Below are 22,047 nucleotides of genomic sequence, written 5' to 3' on the forward strand. Positions count from 1 at the left end.
TCGTTCCGTTAAAAAAACCTTTCATGTCATTTTAGCGACACAAAGGTTAAAAGACGAACTATTGTTGACACTCTTTGCTGAAATTGAGAACATGATCAACACTAGACCAATTACTAAAGTCTCTACTGATCCAGACGACTGGGAAGCTTTGACGCCAAATCATTTCCTCCTTGGAACCTCCAATGGTGATTGTTTTGGAGAAATGGGAAATATAGAATTGAAACGAGAATGGAGGAAAGTACAAAGAATTACAAATGAGTACTGGAAAAGATGGATGAAGGAGTACTTACCAAGACTGACCAAGAGAAATGTATGGTGTAATGATAGTAAACCAATCACGAAGGGAGAAATTGTTATAATAATTGAAGATAATGTCTTGAGAAACTCTTGGAAATTAGGCAGAGTTGAAGAAGTTTTTCCTGGTCCAGACGGTCGAATAAGAGTAGCCAACGTCAAAACCAAAAATGGAATTTTAAAACGACCCGTAACAAAATTAGCGAGAGTGATGGAACAGACCTAACTACTGAACTGCGAGGGGAAGAATGTTACGTCGCGTCGTCAAGATACTTCTTCTTCAAATAATTTTAGTTGCTAGGGGGTTTTTCTAGGAGAGCGGGCTATGATAGTTATTTTAGACAGATTGTAAAAATAAAAATAAAGAGACATACGTCGATTAGAAATTAAAACAGTCCTTGTATTTAACATTGATTCAGATTTGTTTCTTGTATTTAACAGAGTTCTCCATGAAGCCGTTACGTTCAAATTGAAATCATAACAAACAACGCCGGACAACGCCCCTACCGCCGGAGATCAAGCGAATATAGTTGAAGCAAAGATATAACACACCAAGATAGAGCATAGTGAGAGAGAAAACGTCCTCGAAATAAGATAGCTATATGTTTATATTTTGATCAGAACCAAAACAATAAACCACTTACAACGATTGGTTGAAAGAATCGTTTTTTTCGAAGTTAGCCGAAGTGATGATCAAAACCAAAACAATAAACCACATACGACGATTGGTTGAAAGAATCGTGTTTTCCGAAGCATGTAATATCTTTGAGTTGAAGCCGTAGATTCTACGGTTGAAGCACAGCCCTGTTTTAGAGAGCTGTGGTTGAAGACGGCACGAAAGAATCGATGGAGAACAGGGGAGCTATGCTTCCTCTGATAGATTTTACCACAGATTACTCCGTAATCGGTGCATTTTACGGGCGAATATGGTACAGCAAAGATTATAGAGTTAGAAGGTTAGGTTAACCTAACCTAACTCTATAATCTTTGATGGTACAGTAGGTCAGCTGAATTCTTATTCGGCTAGTATGTGAGTCCAGGGAACGTACGCGTGAGTTACACTATCAACGGAAGCAGAAAGGCCCAATAGCCTCCGGCCGAATAGGCAGTCCTAGGAAATATTCACTTTCGTGTTTCAACGAGCCTAATTCTGTTTATGTTCAAAAATCTGTAACCGTGAGCAGAAAATTGATAGTGTATACAAGTATACAACACGAGAACATTTTGGAGTATCCAAAACATAGACTCTCACATAGAGAGAAAGGAGTAGAATATACCTGCTAAGATTAAGATACTACAATGCTTTGCCTCCTTTTATCAGATCAGGAAGAAACTTGAAAAGATATAAGTCTTATGTGTTCAAACTGCTGTTCAATTATTTGAATACCTATTGTCGTGGGAATATTCGCTAACGTAAACGTGCCATTGCTAATGACTTTCTGTAAAGAATTTTGAAATTTTCTCTTTTTTGTAGTTTGAATGTTGTCGAATATATAGTTGACACCATTTTCGTTTCAAGGAGTTCATAGGTTAGATCTTGTGTTTTCTCATATTTGTAAATAAACAAACTCATTATTATTATTATTTCTGAATAATTGTTCTAATTATATCTTTACATTAAAAATGTCATATTGCGGCAGAAAAGCAACAGGAATAAGCTAATTTACCATGAATTTATCAATAACTCGAACTAAATTGTTAGATACCACTTTCGGTCCCTAATAAAAAAATTTGCTTCATTTCATTCAAATTATAACATTCTTGTTCAAGGAATTAGCGCTCAACAGTGCGATTATATTCTACGCGACAAAGCTTTGAATAAAGGTTGGTACAAAAGAATTGTGTTATTATCGTGAGGAGTGACATGACGTGGAAAACATCGCCAGGTGTTGCCATCGTCCTGAAGATTCCACTTTCCCTTATTTTCTTATTTTTAACTTAACCTAAACATTCGAAGACGTTCAACAATTTTGATTAGAGTTGTCGGAAATAAAACGGTGGACGATATGTTGAACGTTTTTGGAACCAAAAGGAGACTATATACTTAAACTATTTGGTGTAGGGAATTTGTTGTGTTTAAAACGATATAACAATGTTCTGTTATCTAATAATCGGAATTATCAATGGCTTGATCAGAGTTGAAGGTCCACCGATCAAGTTATTGGATAACCACACGCGCCCCGTTCGATATAACCGACGCAAGCGTCGTTACGTCACAGACCTATTCCTGTTTGAAGCGCCTGGGAAGAGCACATGACCAAGCGCTCCTACAGCACATGACCCTGCTTTCCGACGACTAGCGCAACCCTGATATCTCACTTCACTTGCAGTGCAGTGCGCGGACCATTCAATTTCTTCCGAAGACCGAAAAAAAATCAAATCAAGATGTCTTTAGCAGATCCCGTTGCTTTCATGAAAGATTTCTTGGCCGGTGGCGTATCAGCTGCTGTGTCTAAAACATGTGTGGCCCCAATAGAAAGAGTCAAGCTACTGCTGCAAGTCCAACATATATCCAAGCAAATTTCCGAAGAACAAAGATACAAAGGTAAGAATTAGTTCATTCAACACGTCCTTATACATATTTGAAATTAAATATATTCAGGTCTTATATTCTCAGTTTCTTCCTTTTTTTTCCAAAATTATATTCTTAAGAAGAAAAATAGTTAAATTGTGATTTCATAAAATATCCTTTCATATAAATCTAAACTATGAGCTGTGAAAGTTTCAGGAACGAGAAACGACAATCATTAAATGTTGCAATTCAAACACGAGACCAATCTCATCTCTTTATTTAGCTTCTCTTATTATTATTATTAAGTATATAGATGGTGGATGCATTTTACTGAAATGTGAAGACCTTCGGGATTACATAACGCAAAGTTTCAAGTTTCGTCTGCCCTAAATAAACTTGGCTCTGTTCACCTACTTCCAGATGACCGATTTACCTATTTTTACCTTATTATTATATCATCGTTCTGAATTCTTCAAGTTCAACTTTGAAATTGAATAATTAACTGAAGACTATGCTGAATTGTATAATCTGTTTGAACTAGTAGGATCTGGACTAGAAAATCGTCTCATTATGTTGAGTTTGGTAAAGTGTCCTGTTTCATTTATGATATTAACATGCAGTGAATCGATCCGACTTGTTAGATCAATGAAAATGTCAAATATTCTATGAGGAGAGGAACTGAAGCTCTCTTGAAAATGATTACAAGATATTGGTAATTTAAAAATCATCCAAGCTGACCAATTCATTTTTTTTACTCCTTCTATTGAATTTTCTCTCGCAGCATCTGATACTCAAGGAATAATAATACAAAATTGTTTTTTGTAGGAAGTGCTCCTGCAATAACTTCTGAAACTTATACTAACATAAATAGAAGAATTTGAAAAACAACAACATCAAAACAAGGATCAAATAATTCAACGTTATGTTTTGGAAGCCATGTCTCTATTCTCCACGAAGCATCATTGTTTCAAGAAATGAAATTGCTTCTGACTCAAAGTATAACGACTCCTTTTATCTTTAACTTAACCTAAATTAGAAGCAATTTTTATTCCTTGCTATTTCAGATGTTGCAAAAGAAAACCTACAAATGTGTTTTAAGAAAAATGCACGATTCTACAAAAATATCGTTTTATCAATACATATTTATATTACAGCTTATTTAGATAAAACTTGAGCTGTACAGGGAGTTTTACTAAAGGAGCGATAAAAATCTATTAAATGAAAAATTTCGATTGTTCTTAACAAGAATATCTACTGTAGAATGCTACACCGCGACTATCAAAATATAAGAAGAATATGTACGGAGTTGCGATCGTTCCCTCGGAAACGATTTGGTTTTAATCGTTACACTAAGAGCATTGCTTTTTGAAAAAAACGCTCCAAGGTTTCATCGAAAACGTCGAAGAAATAACGTTTCCATTTCATCAACTTAAATGTAAGCCCGAAGAAGGTCTCATTTTTGACAACTCATTGCATTTATATGCAATAAGATGATTTTAATATGAAGTACGCATTTTTCCACTAATAACTTCTGCCATAACAATTCAAAAATACATAGTTTGTGAAAATATTTTTGTAATTTCTTAAATGTATTTCCTACTTTTAGTGCTTTCATTCACAATATCATGGATATAATTTGGTCAAATTAATAAGTATCATAGAAAGTATTGAAACCATGATGAGCAATCATTCAAATTTAGGCATGTTATTTTAAGTGTTGTACCTTGGTCAATGAAATCAATAAGGGCATTTACATGTGATTAAGTTATATGATGTTTCTATTAATAAGTTTTAATATCAGATTATGTAATAGATCACAATGAAGGTGCGTCCAAATATCGAACGTTCAACAAAATTCATCGTAAAGAGGGCTGTGGAAATTTGAAAGTAGATTTGATGTGTCTGAATACTGTGGGTATCACCCATACATCACCCATATCTTCCTAAGATTGAAAATACGTGAACAATAAACCCTAGCTCAGTTTTTGAAATGAATGATTCCCTTAGGAAAAATACTAGATTCAAAAAAAGACAGCCTGAAAGATAAGAAAACTCTCACTCATTTTAAACACTTATTCTGTCTTATTTTGGTAAGAGACATAGGCGTAGCCAGGGTTGAGTTTCGGGGGGGGTTTTGAAATGAAATTTTTCTGATTTTGACATATAAATTGAGACTTTTTGTTTGAAACTAATATTATGTAACTATATTATTTCGGGGGGGGTTTGAACCCCCAAAACCCCCCCCCCTGGCTACGCCCGTGGTAAGAGACAAACTGTCTCTGTTTTGGTAGTCGTAGGAACCACCACCTGCATTTTTGACGAATCCTAAGAAACTGCCTGTGGCTCTAGATTCAATTATTTCAATGCACCAATACGGCGAGACTTCAGAGTTTCTTATATTCTATGGTATAGATAGGTATTATACTATGAATAAAAATCAACACAATACATTTGAACAATTGAATGATATTCTTCCTATCAAAGAGGTCTTTCTAATAGTCCATACGAATAAATGTTTATCTCTAAAAAAAGCAAGCACTTAACACTCCTTGTAATTCAAATAGATTATCGCCAATCGTGTATTTGCGATAGCTCAAAAAATTAATGTATATTTAATTATCTTTTTTAGTGAGTACGAAGTAGAAAATTAAATCGATTATGATATCCTAATGAAATTCTCTCCGAGTAATGAATTAGAGCTATATATACAGGATGGTTCACCGCGGTGGCCTATCAGACGTTATTGGAAAACTAATCACAATTTTGTGCAGAAAATGTGCATGTTGGGGTTTTCGAAAATGATCTTTTTCCCTAAAATTCTTTCATGCCTTTGTAACTTCAGATTTTTCTAGAAACAACCTACTATTTTCTTGTTTAAAATGTATATCTTTGCATCTTCAGTTAGCTGATTTAATGGCTATATCAACAATATCTAACTTTTGGACAAAAACTGAAGGGTTTATGAGTTATTGGAGAATAAATGGTGAAAACGGCATGTCATACTTTCCTTAATATTTCTGGTGGGGAGGTTCTTTCAGAAAAATCTTGACCTTTTTCAATTTTGTCATTATGTAGTACCTATTATAACACTGTTTGGACCGAAAATGTACAGGGCGTTTATAAGGAAATCATCAAAACTCTAGATTTTCAAATTACGAGCTGTGTTTTTTATTTCATATTTTTCATATGATTATACGTAAAAATTAGCGAGGTTACATAAATAAACCCTTTACCCAAAATGAAATTATCAAGGAAAAACTTGAAATAAGGGAAAACGGCCATTTCGAATTACTTGATTACTCTGTGACTTCTGGAAACCATAAGAGGAAATGGAATGTTGAGAATCTATAAAGCACTCATGAAACATCAATTTTTTTCCTTTGTTCTTGCCTGAATTTTTGATCTGGCCATCGTTCAATTATCTTCAACACAAAATTCTATTTTATTAATCGAATTTTAATTCTCTTCCAACCTACTTGGATTTATGGGCTCAACAGAAGAAACGAATGGAGAGTTCAGTACCTGGATGGGTTATATGAATTTTTTTAGTAAATATAAAATTTTTTGTGACGTACATTTATTTTGTTGTTCAAATGGATACTTTTTTCTCTTCTAGAATCACCTTGAATATTCAGACAACGTATGTTCGGGAATATATAAAATGGATAGAATTCTGAGCTGTATATATTTCGTCGACGGAACTGATGTTAAATATAACAGCAGTCCTAATGACGCGCAGAAATTCACTTTGTTATTTTTAGCAATTGGCGATTATAATTGAGGAACGTGCAAAAATACCGCAGAATTTTCATATTTCCGAGTGACTGATGTGTGTCAAACCTGATCTAGATTTTCTAACTGCAATCGAATGGAATTTTGCAACTATGTAGGTATGTCTCTCGGTCTCTCATTGATATACCTATACAGGGTTTAAAGTAGTCTGATTATTGGTATCTCAAAAGCAAAAGCGGCCTGAACATATTATATAGTTTCCTCAGAACTCGTTCATACAGATATAAAATCGGAAAAAGAAGTAAAATGGCACACTCTGTAAGACAAATCCACTTATACAGAGTGACCCGGGCCAGGTTTATAAGACATCAAACGTTCCGGATCGGTTCATTCAGGAAAAAGTAATATTTCTCATTCTCATAGTGATGTCTGTTAAACCTATTTCGTTTTCTAGATATAGGGTGTCAATATTCAGAGAAAAAATAGATTTTTATTAATTGCTCACAAATCCTCAGAAAGTTTTGGGGAAAACTTGTCGTCCCATAAGGTTATCCAATTAACTTAAAATTAACTTTAAAGCGAATCATTGTAAGCTACTATTTTTTTGTATATACCTTCTTTTTCCTGGACTTAGCAGATTAAAACCGACATTTCTGTCTGCCTTTTTTTTACCTCGCTTCGTTTATTTGAAAAAATTAAAAGCTCATTCCCTTCATGTAACAATAGAGCCGTTTTGACTCCACACAATGTCTGCAGATATCACCTAGGTGATAAATTTTTAGTAAAAGAATTCTGCACACTCAGATGAACAATGAGAGCGTTTTCTTCAAGATATGATAGACTTCGAACAATGAAATCAGTGCCAAATAAAATACAACAGAATATGATGGGAAAATACATTTAGGGTTTACTGAGAGAAAATACTTATAAGCATGGAGGAAAAAGTGAAAAGGTTCTCTTTTCAAACTTTTTCATTTTTCCAACAATTTTCCACAGATCTTCAAAAATGATGAAATTTTTATATAAAAATATTTCTTTCGATTAATGGATAAAAGAAAATTCGAACTGAAAATTTCCTGAATTATGTATTTATTAACGATTTCCTTACCCTACATACAAAATCACTCTTTTTTAGATAAAATTTTTTTCGTGTGATTCGTTTGAACCGTGTTATTCAAATCATTTTTTCTAGTATATAGTATCAAGATACAATTACATATTCCATAAGATGTACATTTATGAGGTATCGCAACACCCCTCATGATCGTGAATGTCCCTCTATTTTGGTCGTGTACTGACTTCGCACCATGAGTTCGGCGCGATGCGTTCAACACCACCGTGAATGGCCAGCTTTAAATTTTCTCACAACTATTCAGACTTACCACAAATCTATTCCACATCGAAATTTAAATATTTTTTTTTCAGGTATGGTAGATTGTTTTGTAAGAATTCCCAAAGAACAAGGTGTACTGGCTTACTGGAGAGGTAACGCTGCAAACGTAATCCGTTATTTCCCAACGCAGGCTCTAAACTTCGCCTTCAAAGATAAGTACAAGCAAATTTTCCTCAGTGGAGTTGATAAAAACACGCAATTCTGGCGCTACTTCATGGGAAACTTAGCCTCTGGTGGTGCTGCTGGTGCAACCTCTCTATGTTTCGTATATCCCCTCGATTTTGCCAGAACTAGGTAAGTTATTTTTCAATATTTCGAAAATTAAATCCATTGTACGATTCCTGTGAGCAGGAAAATATAATCCATAGAAACCGTTGAAATGAAAAAAAGTATTCTTCAAAGAGTGTAACAATTTATCCTCGATTTTTCAAGGTTTCTATCAATCATCAAGTCGCATACCATAGAGCAGTGTTGTTAGGCGGTATTTGAGACTATGCCAGGAGCATCCTAGTAGAATGATAAGAGAACTTTCGTAACTTTATACCCACTTTATGTGACTCATGTGAGCCGCAACGTAGAATCGACTGGGATTGTAAAATGTACAGGGTGTTTCATTTCAATTGCTTGATTTTGTCTGGTACTTCTAGACTAGAGGTGAAAAAGGAATACTGGGCTTGATTTTCGTGAAAAGTCCATTAGTGGAAACCGTTTCACGATATCTTCATTTGCCTTGAAGATATAACTGGGAAAAAAACTTCTTTATTTTAAATACGGATGGTATTATCTTTTTTTGATATTATGTTATAAAAAAAATAGCTTTTCAAAGATATATAGGTATGTGCCGACATATGACATATTACTTTTATATACTCAAGGGAAAATCACCATTTTAGTGAAATTCCTATTTTTGATAGAATGCTATTAAACTATTGACCTCAAAATTGTTTCACTTTCAATAAATCTCCATCTTAATGGTACAGATCAAAACTTTCCGTTCATAAAATTTCATTTGTAAGCTGAGACATCTACAACTTCAGTAAAATCATGTAGGGGAGACTAGGGAGCATTGATACATGGGGAGGCTCGATACAGGCTTATATCCGCGGTCTGTAGCCGTTTTGAAAAGTATCATACTAGTGAACACTATTCTTTGGCAGAGGGCATTGCGTGACGTTAATCTGTAAGGCTAACAGTAGTTTGTTTGTGAAATATTCAACAAAGAGTGTTTCGAGGTGAGAAATTGTAAGTTTTCACTCAAGTAACCTAAGGGTTTTATGATCATGCATTAATTCTTCGGCATAAACAAACATTTCACTGGGAAATAGGCATAAAACTACTCAATTTACAGTTTTATTCGGTTTTCAAAATATATGAGTATAAGGTGAAAACATGAATCACTTCAAAAATAGCTTTCAGGGAGGTTTGAGACATTTCTCGTGGGGAGGCCTGATACATGTATCATCTTCAAAAAACATTCCGTAGCTAGTTGGATAGGCCTACATGAAGGCGTTTTCACCATCAAACATATCAAGGGGATTTTTAACAACTGGAATTTATCCGTACAGTCCCCATGTATTTAACGAGGCCGACTTTTCTTGTACGGAAGTGACTAACCGACCATTTCTTGATTTTTATACACCTATGGGACCAAAGCAAGCCAGTATCATTGTTGACCTACCTACTGAGCTAAATAATCTTAGTACATCCAGCAGCACACATAGCCAAGGCAGAACAAGAACCAAGAAAATCAAACAAAAGAGGTATACGAAAGAAATAGTATGTAGACCGGGGTATTTCGGACAATGAGGATGACAGGGTTGAAGAATATGATTGAGAGGGCGAAGATGTAGCCAATATATATATTGTAATGGTTCATTTTCATCATCTAGATCAAACTAATTCTGGATCAGGTGTCAGGTGTGCTCGCAATGGCGCGACGAAGAATTTGCGGGCACAAAAATGTTTATATGTGACATTTGCAAGTGATGCCAATGGGACTTATATTTTCAATTGGTGTCTCATGCCTCCAAGTACATCGTATCAATCCTCCCTTATGTGGGGAGGCTTGAGACAGTTTGCATGTTTTTGTGTTCAACGTTCTGTACAGAATAAGATGTTTATGTTTTGAGACTTCTATATTTATTTTGTTGAACGATTAATTGAAGAATTATATAATATAAGAAAAGTCCTGTTTTTTCATATAATTCAGTTTCTAAAATAAAAATTCCAAAAAACGTATCAACCCTCCCCAGTATCCCCTACCTAATTCCATGTTACACACAATTTCAATGAGTATCGAATATCAATATCAGAATATGGTTATATCTTCAAGACAAATGAAGGTATAGCGAAACGGTTTACAGTACTAGCTATAGTCCAGAAGTAACAGAAACAGTAAAAATCAAGCAATTTAGGAACCCTGTACTAAGAGCTCTACTGCGGGGTGAGGACACACAACCAATTGCAAATAAACCACGGCCTTCTAAACCCTTTAGACGGCCGTGAATAAACTATATAGTTGTAGGGTCACCGATGCCTATTGTACAAGATACAGGGTGGTTTATTCAATTTTTCCATATTTTCCACAAGCCATAACTTCGGAACCACTCGGTATATTCTATTCAATTTTTAGGAGAATTTGTTGAGTGGATATCATTATCGACTGACCTAGTAGCGAAACTTTAAATTCAGAACCGGCTCAGTAAAATTTGATTGAACTAAAATACGCCCATAAAGCACCCTGTATACCATATTGAAATGGACAAATTTTTTGGAAAGTACAGAACAAAATTGAATAAAATGAATGAGATATATGTCATGATTGCGCATTCCGTTTTAATGCCTATAGGTATATGCACTTCATTGTCCGAAACAATGTGAAATGTAATGGAAAAAAATTGAAAAGTGAAGGTTTTGGCTACTTAATTGTGAAACCTTTGGATTTGTGAATCTTTGATACACTTTTTTCACTCTTGGCAATGTTACAAGTATATTATACAGGTACACCTGTAGGGTCTTGAACTTTAGGTTTCGCTGCAATGCCAGCCGATGAGGATATCCACTCAACACATTCTCCCAAAAATTGAATAGAATATACCGAGTGGTTCCGAAGTTACGGCTTGTGAAAAATATGGATCAAATGAATAAATCTCCCTGTACCTTGTACAATATACAGTGTAGCGTAGAGCCTACGTGTGGTTCCTCTACCCGCAGTAAGATTTGTCTTATATTTGATGATATCCTCATGAACACAATCGAAAATGGTATAGATTTTTTTTGAGAATCTTCCCTATAAGAAGAAGTACGACCTCCTGTTTTCACCATTCTTTCATAACAATTACAAAATCGAAAAGCTAATTGATTTTGCCATGATAAAATCTTAAAAAATGCACTCGAAGCTACTTTCATCAAGCATGCAGCTATGTTTGCCCCATCACATAAAATCATTTTGTGTGCGCAACTTTAATTGTTATTCGCAAAACTCTCGTGTATGGAAGATGTTTCAAACACAATGTTTTTTCGAAAACAAAATGGGTGATGAGGAATATTGGTTTCCGTTTGAATTTATCGCTTTTTCCTAACTTTGATGTGTCGAGAATGACTGTCTTGCCCTAACAGCCTGTTCAATAATGATCCCCAAAAAAAAAAGTTTGGTAAACATAGGTTTTATATCAATCTACGACAAGATTTTTTCAATCCACTTTTCGTCGAAAGCGTTTAACTTTCACCTAGTTGCAGAAAAGTCCATTAAATTTCAATACTCCATTTAAATTTAATGCACCATTAAAATTTTAATCCTCCATTATTCCCTTCAAAAATTACAGTTTTAAATTTTAGTGGGGTATAAATGATGAGGGATTCAGAGCTGAAGTGAACCAAGTCCATTCAGCCTAATTTTGAGATGAATGGCTTAGAAGTAGTTTATCACCCATTAATTCAAATGTGACTTCTTTAGATTTTAAAAGGTAAGAATGTAAGCATATGCTTACATAAGAAAAATAATAAATAAAGAAGTCACTTTTGAATTCATGGGTGATAAACAACTTCTAAGCCATTCATCTCCAAATTAGGCTGAATGGACTTGGTTCACTTCAGCTCTGAACCCCTCAAATCTTAATGCCACTACCATATTTAAAATGTGGCACTTTGTTTACATTGTTTTTTGAGGTGAGTTTAAACCAAACGAACAAAGAGCAAGAGTTAGATCAAGAATTAACATTCATTGTTGATCTTTTAGTGTAAACAAAAGCTGGTTTTAAGCGTTTACAACAAAATATCAGCAACCAAATGTATCTTTATGTTCCGTAACACCAAAAACAAGAACTAAGAACTAAAATTCTTGCACAAGATAGATGTTTAAATCACCCGAACAAATGCTAACTCATGCCAATTTCCTGGTAGCTTCGATATGTCCGACTCTGTCAGCAATAATATCATAATTGCAAGTGCTGCTCATTTTATTTTACCTCAAACACTCAAAAAAAAAATAAAAGAAGGGAGGGACGTTTATTGGTGGATGACAAATTTAATGAAGCCAAGATATAATGTAGAATAATGTAGGTGAAACGTTAACGACTATGCAAGAACAAGAAGAAAAGGGTAAATTCTAAAATGTTTGTAAAATGGCGTCAGAGTATTATGAACATGAATTATCTCTGATCAGAGACAAAATTTGAGAATCCAGTACACATCCCTGCCCATTTTAGTAGACATTGTTTTCCGCCCTTCTCAGCAGTAAGTTGCAAGAAGCGAGTTCTTTTTTGCTTCTTCAACATTACATTCTCGTAGATTTGAAATTTTCTGCTATCTTGTTTGTATTTTTATACTGTTCGAAAGTTCCACAGACATCTGGAATTTTGATAGGCTCCAGCCATTAAGAGAAATTTTTCTTGAGACTTGAAACCTATTCGTAATTGAATTGCCACACGCAAGAACGCTCTAAACAACTGTTCATAAGCTCTATAGTATATCCAAATCCAAGAGGCCAGCGGTAAACATTACAGCATGCAATGATCACGCGTCAAGAACGTGATAACGCAGAGGTGTACTAATAAATTGAATTCCGAGAGCGTTATATTTTAAAACTTTTTGAGTGTTCCAGTTCCGGTGAAAAATATGTATGCTTATCTACGAGTCTCAGTAATGAACAATTAATCTAAAGTTCTCACTTTAATAAATACTATGTATATAAATGTGTAACAATATTTTTTTTGTAAAAGTGACTACCCCGTAGTGTCGTCAGAAGATGCAGAACTTTCCTCTAAGTTGACGATGACTGTTGTTATATCATCCATAATATTATCCAGTTTCCACATGTCTACCTCAACTTTTTGTTTGACATGTTTCACGCACTTTCTCCATCTTTCGGAAGTAACCCGTGAGAGAGCCTCTTGAAAAAGATTTTGGACGTCAGCCATTTTAAATGTGGTGTTTTTATTTGCCACAAAATTCTTGACATCGGCCCAAATCAATTCAATAGGGTTCAGTTCGCAGTGGTAGGGCGGTAATCTAAGTACAGTAATATTTTGGGCCTTTGCGGTTTCATCCACGATGTATTTTTCAAAGTTTTCTTTGTTCTGCCTGACTATCTGCAACTATTGCGCTTTTATGAGGTCAGGGGTGAAATCAATATTTTTCTCCCTCAACCATTGTTGGATATCACTATTTCTGAATTGTGAATTAGGAATTTTTTCCATTTTCCTTGAATTGTAAGGAGCATTATCTAAAACTACTATAGAATTTTCCTCCAATTTAGGAAGTATACCCTCGACCACTTTTCGAAGGACTGACCATCCATTTCTTCATGGTAGTCACCAGTTTTTTTGGATTGGAAAGTCCAGAGTCCTCCAGTTAAAAAATCAGTGTCACTGCCAATATGACACACTATAATTCTTTGCCCTTTGCCTGGAAAAATATATTCACTTCATTTGAAAAAGAATGTTGAAATTGTTTTCCACCTAAAAGATACTTACATCAAGTTTCACAAAACTTTGATTGCTCGATCAACGATTTGGCATTCGATTTCCCGAAGGAAATCATTGAAACTTTCATATTTCCGAATATATTGGAGGAGTAGCAGTTGAGAATCATCAAATGGGGGTGTATAGATAATTATTTGGTGCAAGAATGATATTCAGAATGCTTATGACCAACTTATCGACTGAAAACTAATTGACGTTCATCCGTCAATCGATCGTTGATTCTCTGATCAAGCTTTATGAAACCGAGGGTTAAACTCAAAATTCAAGACCTACCCAGACGGATTTTTAATCCAGTAGATAATCCAGCAAGTAACGCTTGCCGAGAAGATGTAACTGTTTTATCGGTCCACACTTTGGATTTAGTATGACCGGCATTTACCCAAGTTTCATCCAAGCAGTAAATCTTCCTGTTTTCATCACGGAAGGTCCTAATTTTCGTGAGATAGTTTCTTCTCCAACATTTAATGTCGTCACGGTTCATTAAAAAACTGTTGCGTTTGCGACGTCCATATTTGAAATTAAGTTTTTTCAATATTATAGAGAAGGTACTCTTCTTAAAATTTGGCAGGTTCGAGTCTTCATTAACTATTTTTAATACTTTCTCTATAGTCGGGTGTTCATTTCTGAAGAAAAACTCGTGAACTTTTCGCCGTATTACATTTTTATCGAAATCTGATAAGGACTCCCATTTGGTGGTCCGATTTTGATTTGTTGCCGGCTGTGATAGAACACCGGAATTTATGTATTCGGAAATAATTCTCCTAACACTTCGAGCTCCAATGCCAAGTCTCTCAGCAACTCGGAGTTCTACGTCCTTTAAACACATTCCTGCATTTTGAATAATCTCAATTTTATAAGTATTCAAAATCATATCTTTTATCTCGGCACTGAAGTGTCGTTTCAGACGTCTCTTTTTTGGAGGACTTAAGTCAACACGCGATTCCTCAGCAGTATCACTACTTGACATTATCTTAAATGATTGTAACTTGAATAACTTGCTACAACTATAAACCAATTTACGAAAGAAAAAGCAATGAATGACCTCTGCAGTTCTGCACAACAATTCGCATACAATCAATGAATCAAACGTAATGCGGTTCTGCATTACTCCCACCTGCAAACATGGCGTTCCTGAAGCTTTGACCAATAAGAGGAGTACCTTAAATGATATCACGCGTTAGTCAGTTTGTTTACGCTGGCCTCTCGGATTTGGATAGACTATAGTGCTGTTTACATCGAGAGATAGAGCATTCTTGAAATATTCCATAGAATCTGTTCTGTTCTGCTTGAATCTAATAATAATAATATTTCAGGCTAGCAGCTGATGTAGGCAAAGGAGCAGGACAAAGAGAATTCAGCGGTTTGGGTAATTGTCTCACAAAGATCTTCAAGAGTGACGGACTCGTTGGATTATACAGAGGTTTCGGTGTATCCGTACAAGGTATCATCATCTACAGAGCAGCTTTCTTCGGTTTCTACGATACTGCTAAGGGCATCTTGCCAAATCCGAAGGAAACTCCTATAATCATTTCTTGGGCCATTGCTCAGGTAATTATTCAACTAAAAATTGATTCTTCTAACCAATTGTTGTTGTTGCCAGAGTTGGTGCTAATGGAACAATTGCAGCTTCTAGAATCTAAATCACTTATCTGCAATTTTTTTCAATAATATATGTTAAACAATGTATACGTCCAAAACTGTTTGTTCTAGTTAATTGGTGATTTTTTTTTCGAAGTGAAAGTGTTCTGATGGAAGATTTTTATTCATCAACTTTTTTCACTTGGCGCCTACCTAAACCTAACGAATTCTAAAGATCATTTCAATCGTAGAGAACGTAATAGAAATTTATTTTGTATTTGATGCTAGAAACACAGTGAGTTACAATTTTTCAGAATCTCAGTAAAACAGGCAGGTTTTTTTTTGGTTTGGCACTTAGGTCACCATATAATTTTTAAACCAAGCTAGTTTAAACTTCGAACAAAAAATACGCAGAACAGAAAATTTGAATTAGATCTTTGTTTGAAAAAAACTATGCAGGCGCCCCAAAAATTATTATGAATTACATTGGATAGCGCATCTATCCTCTTGGATAGGATATTATCCAAAAAACAAATCGAAAAAATTCCTTTATTTGGAGTCTTGCAACCAAAACGAGTGGCAAAGGATGTAATTTTCCTGAATTTTCGAAAATCTCCAATATCTCGAAATCCAAGAGACTTAACGTAAAACATTTTTTTCATCTGAGCCGCCATAACGTCCTCTAATGGCAGGGGCCGCGGGTATCATATTATCCATTCATTATCCTGTATATAATTACAAGTAGGTTCGCAAATTATCGAATTGCCACTTCAATTTTTGAGCAGTTTATATACTTATTTTGACTTTGACTCGCACTGAAGTGTAAGAAGATATTTTTAGCTCATTTTTCGGTCATTTGACTGTATCGATAAAGTGTGAGCTGTAAAACTTATAAGGGGTAAAGCAAAGATTATAGTTACTTTAGTTACTGTTAGGTTAGGTAAGTTTAAGGATGAAGATTTGAAGGTTCCTTTTTTCAAATTATACATTTTATGATTCAAAATTTTTCCCAATTGTACCCTATTAAAAATAATATAGTTTTTATTCATCACCCTGAAAGTGGGTGAACTTTCTTTTCAGGTAGTAAATGAAAATATTTTGAAAATCTTTTCTTGTGGTGTGTATAGTGTGTTCAAAAGCACAATATAAAATTATTGTCATATATACAGGTTCGAAAACAAAGATATAGATATAGACCAAACTCTCACTTCTTTAAATGTAACACCCTGTATTTGACTTCAAAAATGGAATGGCAAGCTCAAATTATGATGAGTTTCTTCAGATCACTTTCTACCTTAGAAGCACCCTTTACGAGATAATGGCGAAAAATTGAAAATATAGTTTTTTTAAATACCAGTTCATTAATTGGTATTTAAAAAAACTCTATATATAGAAACTAGTTACGGCAGCGATACAGACAGTATTTTTTCGAGTAGACAAGTTGGCTGCTCCTACACATAAAACAAAATTTCAACTCTGGAATATATATAGAGTGATCATAATTCATTTCCAAACATCAACTTCTTATTTCAAATGCCACACCCGGTATTTCTATATCTCGTTGAACGTAAAAATTAATTTCCAAACTATCTTCATAAGGTTTTCCTACATCTAAACCTGATAGTTTCTCAGCAGTTTTTGACGATTATTTGTAGTTGATGTTTGAGAATTAATTATGATTACTCTGTATATTCCAAAGTTGAAAATTTTTTTCATGTGTAGGTGTAGCCAACTTGTCTATTCGAAAAAAATTTCTGTTTCGCTGGCGTAACTAGTTTCTTCATTAATTGCTATTTAAAAAAACTCCATAATTTCAATTTTTCGGCATTATCTCGTAAAGGGTGCTTCTAAGGTATAAAGTGATCTGAAGAAACTTATCATAATTTGAGCTTATCATTCCATTTTTGAGGTCAAATACAGGGTGTTACCTTTAAAAAAGTTTAACTTTGATCTTTATCTTGTTTTCGAACACCCTTTATATATGACAAAACTTTAAATTGTGCTTTCGAACACCCTACACACACCACAAGAAAAGGTTTTCAAAATATCTGTATATATTTACTCCCTCAAAATGAGCGCCGCGTCTGGGCCCTGGGGTGGGCCACCCGGTATATACCTGTACTATATGTAGGTAGACTTTATTGTTTTATGATGTAATAAAAAGATACAAGGTCTTTATGAATGACTATAACTACCAGTTATTGAATTAATTTAAATTCATAATTTAACTAAATTATCTGATTGTTACTGGGATGAGTTTTTAACCACTACACTTTTTGCTATAACAAGATCCTCTTCAGGTGGTATTATTATTAATAATTATATTTTTATTTATTTTTTATTTTCAGTCTGTAACGACAGTTGCTGGTATTGTATCATACCCCTTCGATACAGTTAGAAGGCGTATGATGATGCAATCTGGTAGAGCAAAGAGCGACATCATATACAAGAACACCATCCACTGCTGGGCAACGATCGCTAAGCAAGAAGGACCTAAAGCATTCTTCAAGGGAGCTTTCTCCAACGTTCTTCGTGGTACCGGTGGTGCCATCGTGCTCGTATTGTATGATGAACTCAAGAATCTCATGTAAAGAAATCAATGAACATTGGCGGGTAGAAGAGAATCGAGTTCTCTTTTTTGCCGGAGAATTAGCAGATGAAATGACTAGACTGTTTAGATTAATTATTTTTATTTCTGGTTTTATATGCAACAAGAGTCTCCAACGTAACTTTTGATATTCACAACGATAATTTCGATTGATAAGTTCACAGTCAAACTCTGAACAAAGACATCTTGCCAGAATTATTTATTTATTTATTTTAATTTTTTTTCAACCGCCCTCATTCCCGGGTCTTGTTATCCAGTTTATTGGGTGGTGATTGCCTGAGTATTTTGTAAATATTTTCACTTGAAGACTTTAAGTTTAAGATGACACATTTCATTACATCGATTTGAGTAGCGAAGTTTACAATTCTAGTAATTTATTGTTGCTTTTAACGACTGTTACTACATAAATAAATCACTTCCAGCCAATGCGCTCATTGTTGACTGTTGTGGGATACAGAGAAAATGTCAAAGTATTATGAAAGAATACCATCAAAAGAAATCAATAAATACTGTTTCAGAAATTTCAATTGTTTTTATTTTTATTGCATGTTCACTAAAACTATTGATGACTCCACTGCGACTATCAACCGTGAAAAGGAGTTAATGTATTTATGAGTATACCATGAAAGTAATGTAACCATGGCGCTCTAAAACATATTCCAAATCATTTCCATTAAAATTTACTAAATTTAATATTACACTGCGCAAAAAAATTAACGCACTACATTAACTCTACATTGACTTTATAACTTATTTTTTATGTTCTCTCGGGAAAGTTTTGAACGAAACAAGACACATTAAATGGAAGAAAAAATTCAGGATTTCACCCAATCTTATGTGAAAGAAGAGAAATGAACAATTTTCAAAATACTGAAATGCTGATTTCCACCCCTTGCGTTAATTACAGCTCGGCAACGACGGTTCATACTCAAAATGAGTGATCTTAAAATGTTCTGATCTAATCCTTCCCAGATTTGTCCGAGTTGGATTCCTAAGTCATTAAGAGTAGCTAGATGATTTTCTGAACTTCTCAGCCTTCTATTGAGGTTGTCCCAAACCTGCTCAATCGGATTGAGATCTGGACTTCTTGCTGGCCATTCCATTCGAGAGACTTCAACCTCTTCAAGGTACTCCTGAACGATGCGCGCACGATGGGGTCTGGCATTATCGTCCATAAAAATGAAATTTTCACTAATGTATGGGGCAAATGGCACTACATGCTCTTCAAGAATGTTCCTTATATACTTATCAGCATTTATAGCTCCATTATCAACGACCACTAGGTCTGTGCGAGCAGTCAAAGATATTCCACCCCATACCATAATCGATCCTCCCCCGAAACCAGTAGTATTCAGGAAATTGCACTGAGCAAATATCTTTCATGTGGACGTCTGTATACAAGGGAACGTCGATCACAATGGTAGAGGCAGAATCTAGAATCATCTGTGAAGAGAACTCTTTCCCAATCGGCCGCTTCCCAGTGGATATGCTCTCTCGCAAAATCCAAACGCGCCCTTCGATGGGCTGGGGTAAGAGCTGGGCCTCTTGCCGCGACACGAGGACTTAAATCATTATCTCTGAGGCGATTTCTTATTTTCTGAGTGCTAATTTGCACCTCATGAGTTTGTTCAAGCTGAATTTGAAGGAGGCGAGGAGACAACGGTTTGCAACCGTTGTCTCAACGAAGAAACTCTCAAGTAACGTTCTTGAATGGCAGTTGTTACCCGTGGTCTACCCTGTCCTGGTCTTCGGACATTCATACCTGTCTCCCTGAATCGCTGCAACATTATGGACATACTTGCATGGGAAACTCCAAAATTTCCGCAATTCTTGTGTATGTCCACCCTTCTTCTCTCAAAACTACCGCTTGGGCACATTCCTCTTGGGTCAAATTGCGTGTTTCGCGTTGCATAGCGATCGAGTATAGAAAATCAAACGAAAGAAAAACTATTGATCACTAGAATTGATCGAGAACAACTGATTTTAGAATGGAGCCAATACATTCAAAATCTGATAATATCATCTTTTTTTATTCCTGCTGGGAAAAAACATCTGTATTGAAGAAAACCGTTGAAAGTGGATAACATATGCATGCATAATTCTGATAAAAATAATTATCATTGAGAACACCTTCAGTTGTAGAATAAATTTGAGATTTCCATAATGCGCGTTAATTTTTTTGCGCAGTGTAGTTTTAGATGCCAAAACACCATAAAGAACAAAAATCTATTTCGTTATGAAAAATACTCACGGACGCCCGTTCTATTCAGAATATATAACAGATTTTTACTCCCGGAGAAATATCAGTTCAAAATAGACGGCCAAAGAAATTGATGGATAGAGTAAATAGAGGGATGAATAAAATATCCTAATATAATTTTTTTTCATACTGAAAGCCCTCTAGAGACCCAGCTCCAAGGATTGAAATACCACTATTCTATAGACGATGGAGAGCATGTTCCTCAAATTTTTTCGAATGTGTAAAACGGCTGGCCAATAATATTGATAGAGGCATATTTCTCATTTTTCAAGTTTCAAATGGTCGGCCAATAAAATTTATGGATAGAGGTAGATGTATCAGAATGTACTCAGAAAAAAAAATTGTTTCATTCTGACAGCCGATATTCTGTTTTGTCAGAATATCGGTTCATTTCGATCGTTGGAGGTGGGGTTCTAGGGCTGTCAGAAATGAAACAATTTTTTTTTCTGAGTACATTATGATAAATCTAAATCTGTCGTCTATCCATCAAGTTTATTGGCCAGCCATTTGGAACTTGGAAAAATGAGGAATATGCCTAGTTTATTTTTGGCATTCAAGTCGCCTGCTATCAGTGCTTCTTGATTTAGTGTTCATCATCGAATCTATTTATTTTTCGTCGATTATGCTTTTAGATGGCGAATATACTAGGAAAACACTAGTTTTTTGGCCGTTTATTAGTAATTTAATTCCAATCGATTTATTTCGAGAGCTGGTGTGTCATGTTTTATGTTCCTCTTTATTAAATCGCTACTCCGCCTCCTTCCTTGGTTTCTCTATCTTCTTTGGTAGGTTCCGTAGTTACAGAATCTAAGGGTTGTGTTCGGAATCAACGTCGAACGTTGCCCAACGCGCTCTTTAACGGGACTTAACGATCCGATAACCAATTGAACAACCGTTTCAGACGTCGGACGCACACTGGGCGATGATTCGACGTTGATTCCGAACCAAGGTGTGATGGTTTCAACTGAGTTTCGTTTATAAGTCAATATTCTTTACATTGAGATAATTGTCCATCTCTTGTCGCCTCTCTTCACTGCATAATCCATTGGTATTCCAGAATATTATATGCATAATATCATCATCAATTCAGCAACCAGTGTATTTTATTCACTCTGCTATTGAATTTTTCTGTGTCCTTTCTTGATGGTTTCATCTGATGGGGAACGTCGTACACACGACGATCGATATTGGTTGCTTTACGGATGCTACCCCAAATACGGAAGTGTGCCATATCTTTGAGCAATAGCCTGAATTACGAACTGAGTCAGTTGAAAAGTAGAAATTACCAAGGTATTAGGAGTACTCAATAATTTTCAGTTATTCCTTAATTTCAGCGCTTTTATGGCATATATATCACTATGAGAATTTTTTATCGAAATATATTGAAAAACCGTCGAAAAAATGATTGTAAAGAAAAGTTTTATAGACACTAAACTACAACTTTTTTCTCATAAAAAAACCAACTAAATTGCAAAAAAAAAGGGGCGGGGTGACATCAAGAGTCCTTTGAATTAAAATCTAATTACAAAATCAAGGCTTTACGTAAAAAATTAAATGCGCAAATTAAGAACAAGTAAATGCCGCTCTTGAATGCAGATTCTGGTATTACCTCCCCTTAATGAAGTCATCTTTCGTCATAGATGCAATTTCTTTAACACGTCTCCAAGGGCAAAACTAGCAATAACCGCG

The 22,047-nt window shown here is 35.1% G+C and overlaps 1 protein-coding gene across 1 annotated transcript; it reads left to right on the forward strand.

Moving 5' to 3' along the window:
- Positions 1–2,598: 2,598 nt before the first annotated feature.
- LOC123313670 (ADP,ATP carrier protein 2) lies at positions 2,599–18,619 on the forward strand. The gene is made up of 4 exons (XM_044898642.1): positions 2,599–2,839; positions 7,964–8,225; positions 15,226–15,460; positions 17,839–18,619. The coding sequence occupies exons 1-4, from the start codon at positions 2,680–2,682 to the stop codon at positions 18,079–18,081; spliced, it is 900 nt and encodes a 299-aa protein (XP_044754577.1). The 5' UTR covers positions 2,599–2,679; the 3' UTR covers positions 18,082–18,619.
- Positions 18,620–22,047: the final 3,428 nt, after the last annotated feature.

Source organism: Coccinella septempunctata, chromosome 1, assembly GCF_907165205.1.
Source record: "Coccinella septempunctata chromosome 1, icCocSept1.1, whole genome shotgun sequence".
NCBI classification, from domain to species: domain Eukaryota; kingdom Metazoa; phylum Arthropoda; class Insecta; order Coleoptera; family Coccinellidae; genus Coccinella; species Coccinella septempunctata.

What these genes read in the sequence shown, in the direction of transcription:
- LOC123313670 (XM_044898642.1), top strand. Translation starts at nt 2,680, where the DNA reads ATGTCTTTAGCAGATCCCGTTGCTTTCATGAAAGATTTCTTGGCCGGT. An exon ending in CGAAGAACAAAGATACAAAG is followed by an intron (nt 2,840 to 7,963) that starts GTAAGAATTAGT and finishes TTTTTTTTTCAG; the next exon opens with GTATGGTAGATTGTTTTGTA. An exon ending in CTCGATTTTGCCAGAACTAG is followed by an intron (nt 8,226 to 15,225) that starts GTAAGTTATTTT and finishes ATAATATTTCAG; the next exon opens with GCTAGCAGCTGATGTAGGCA.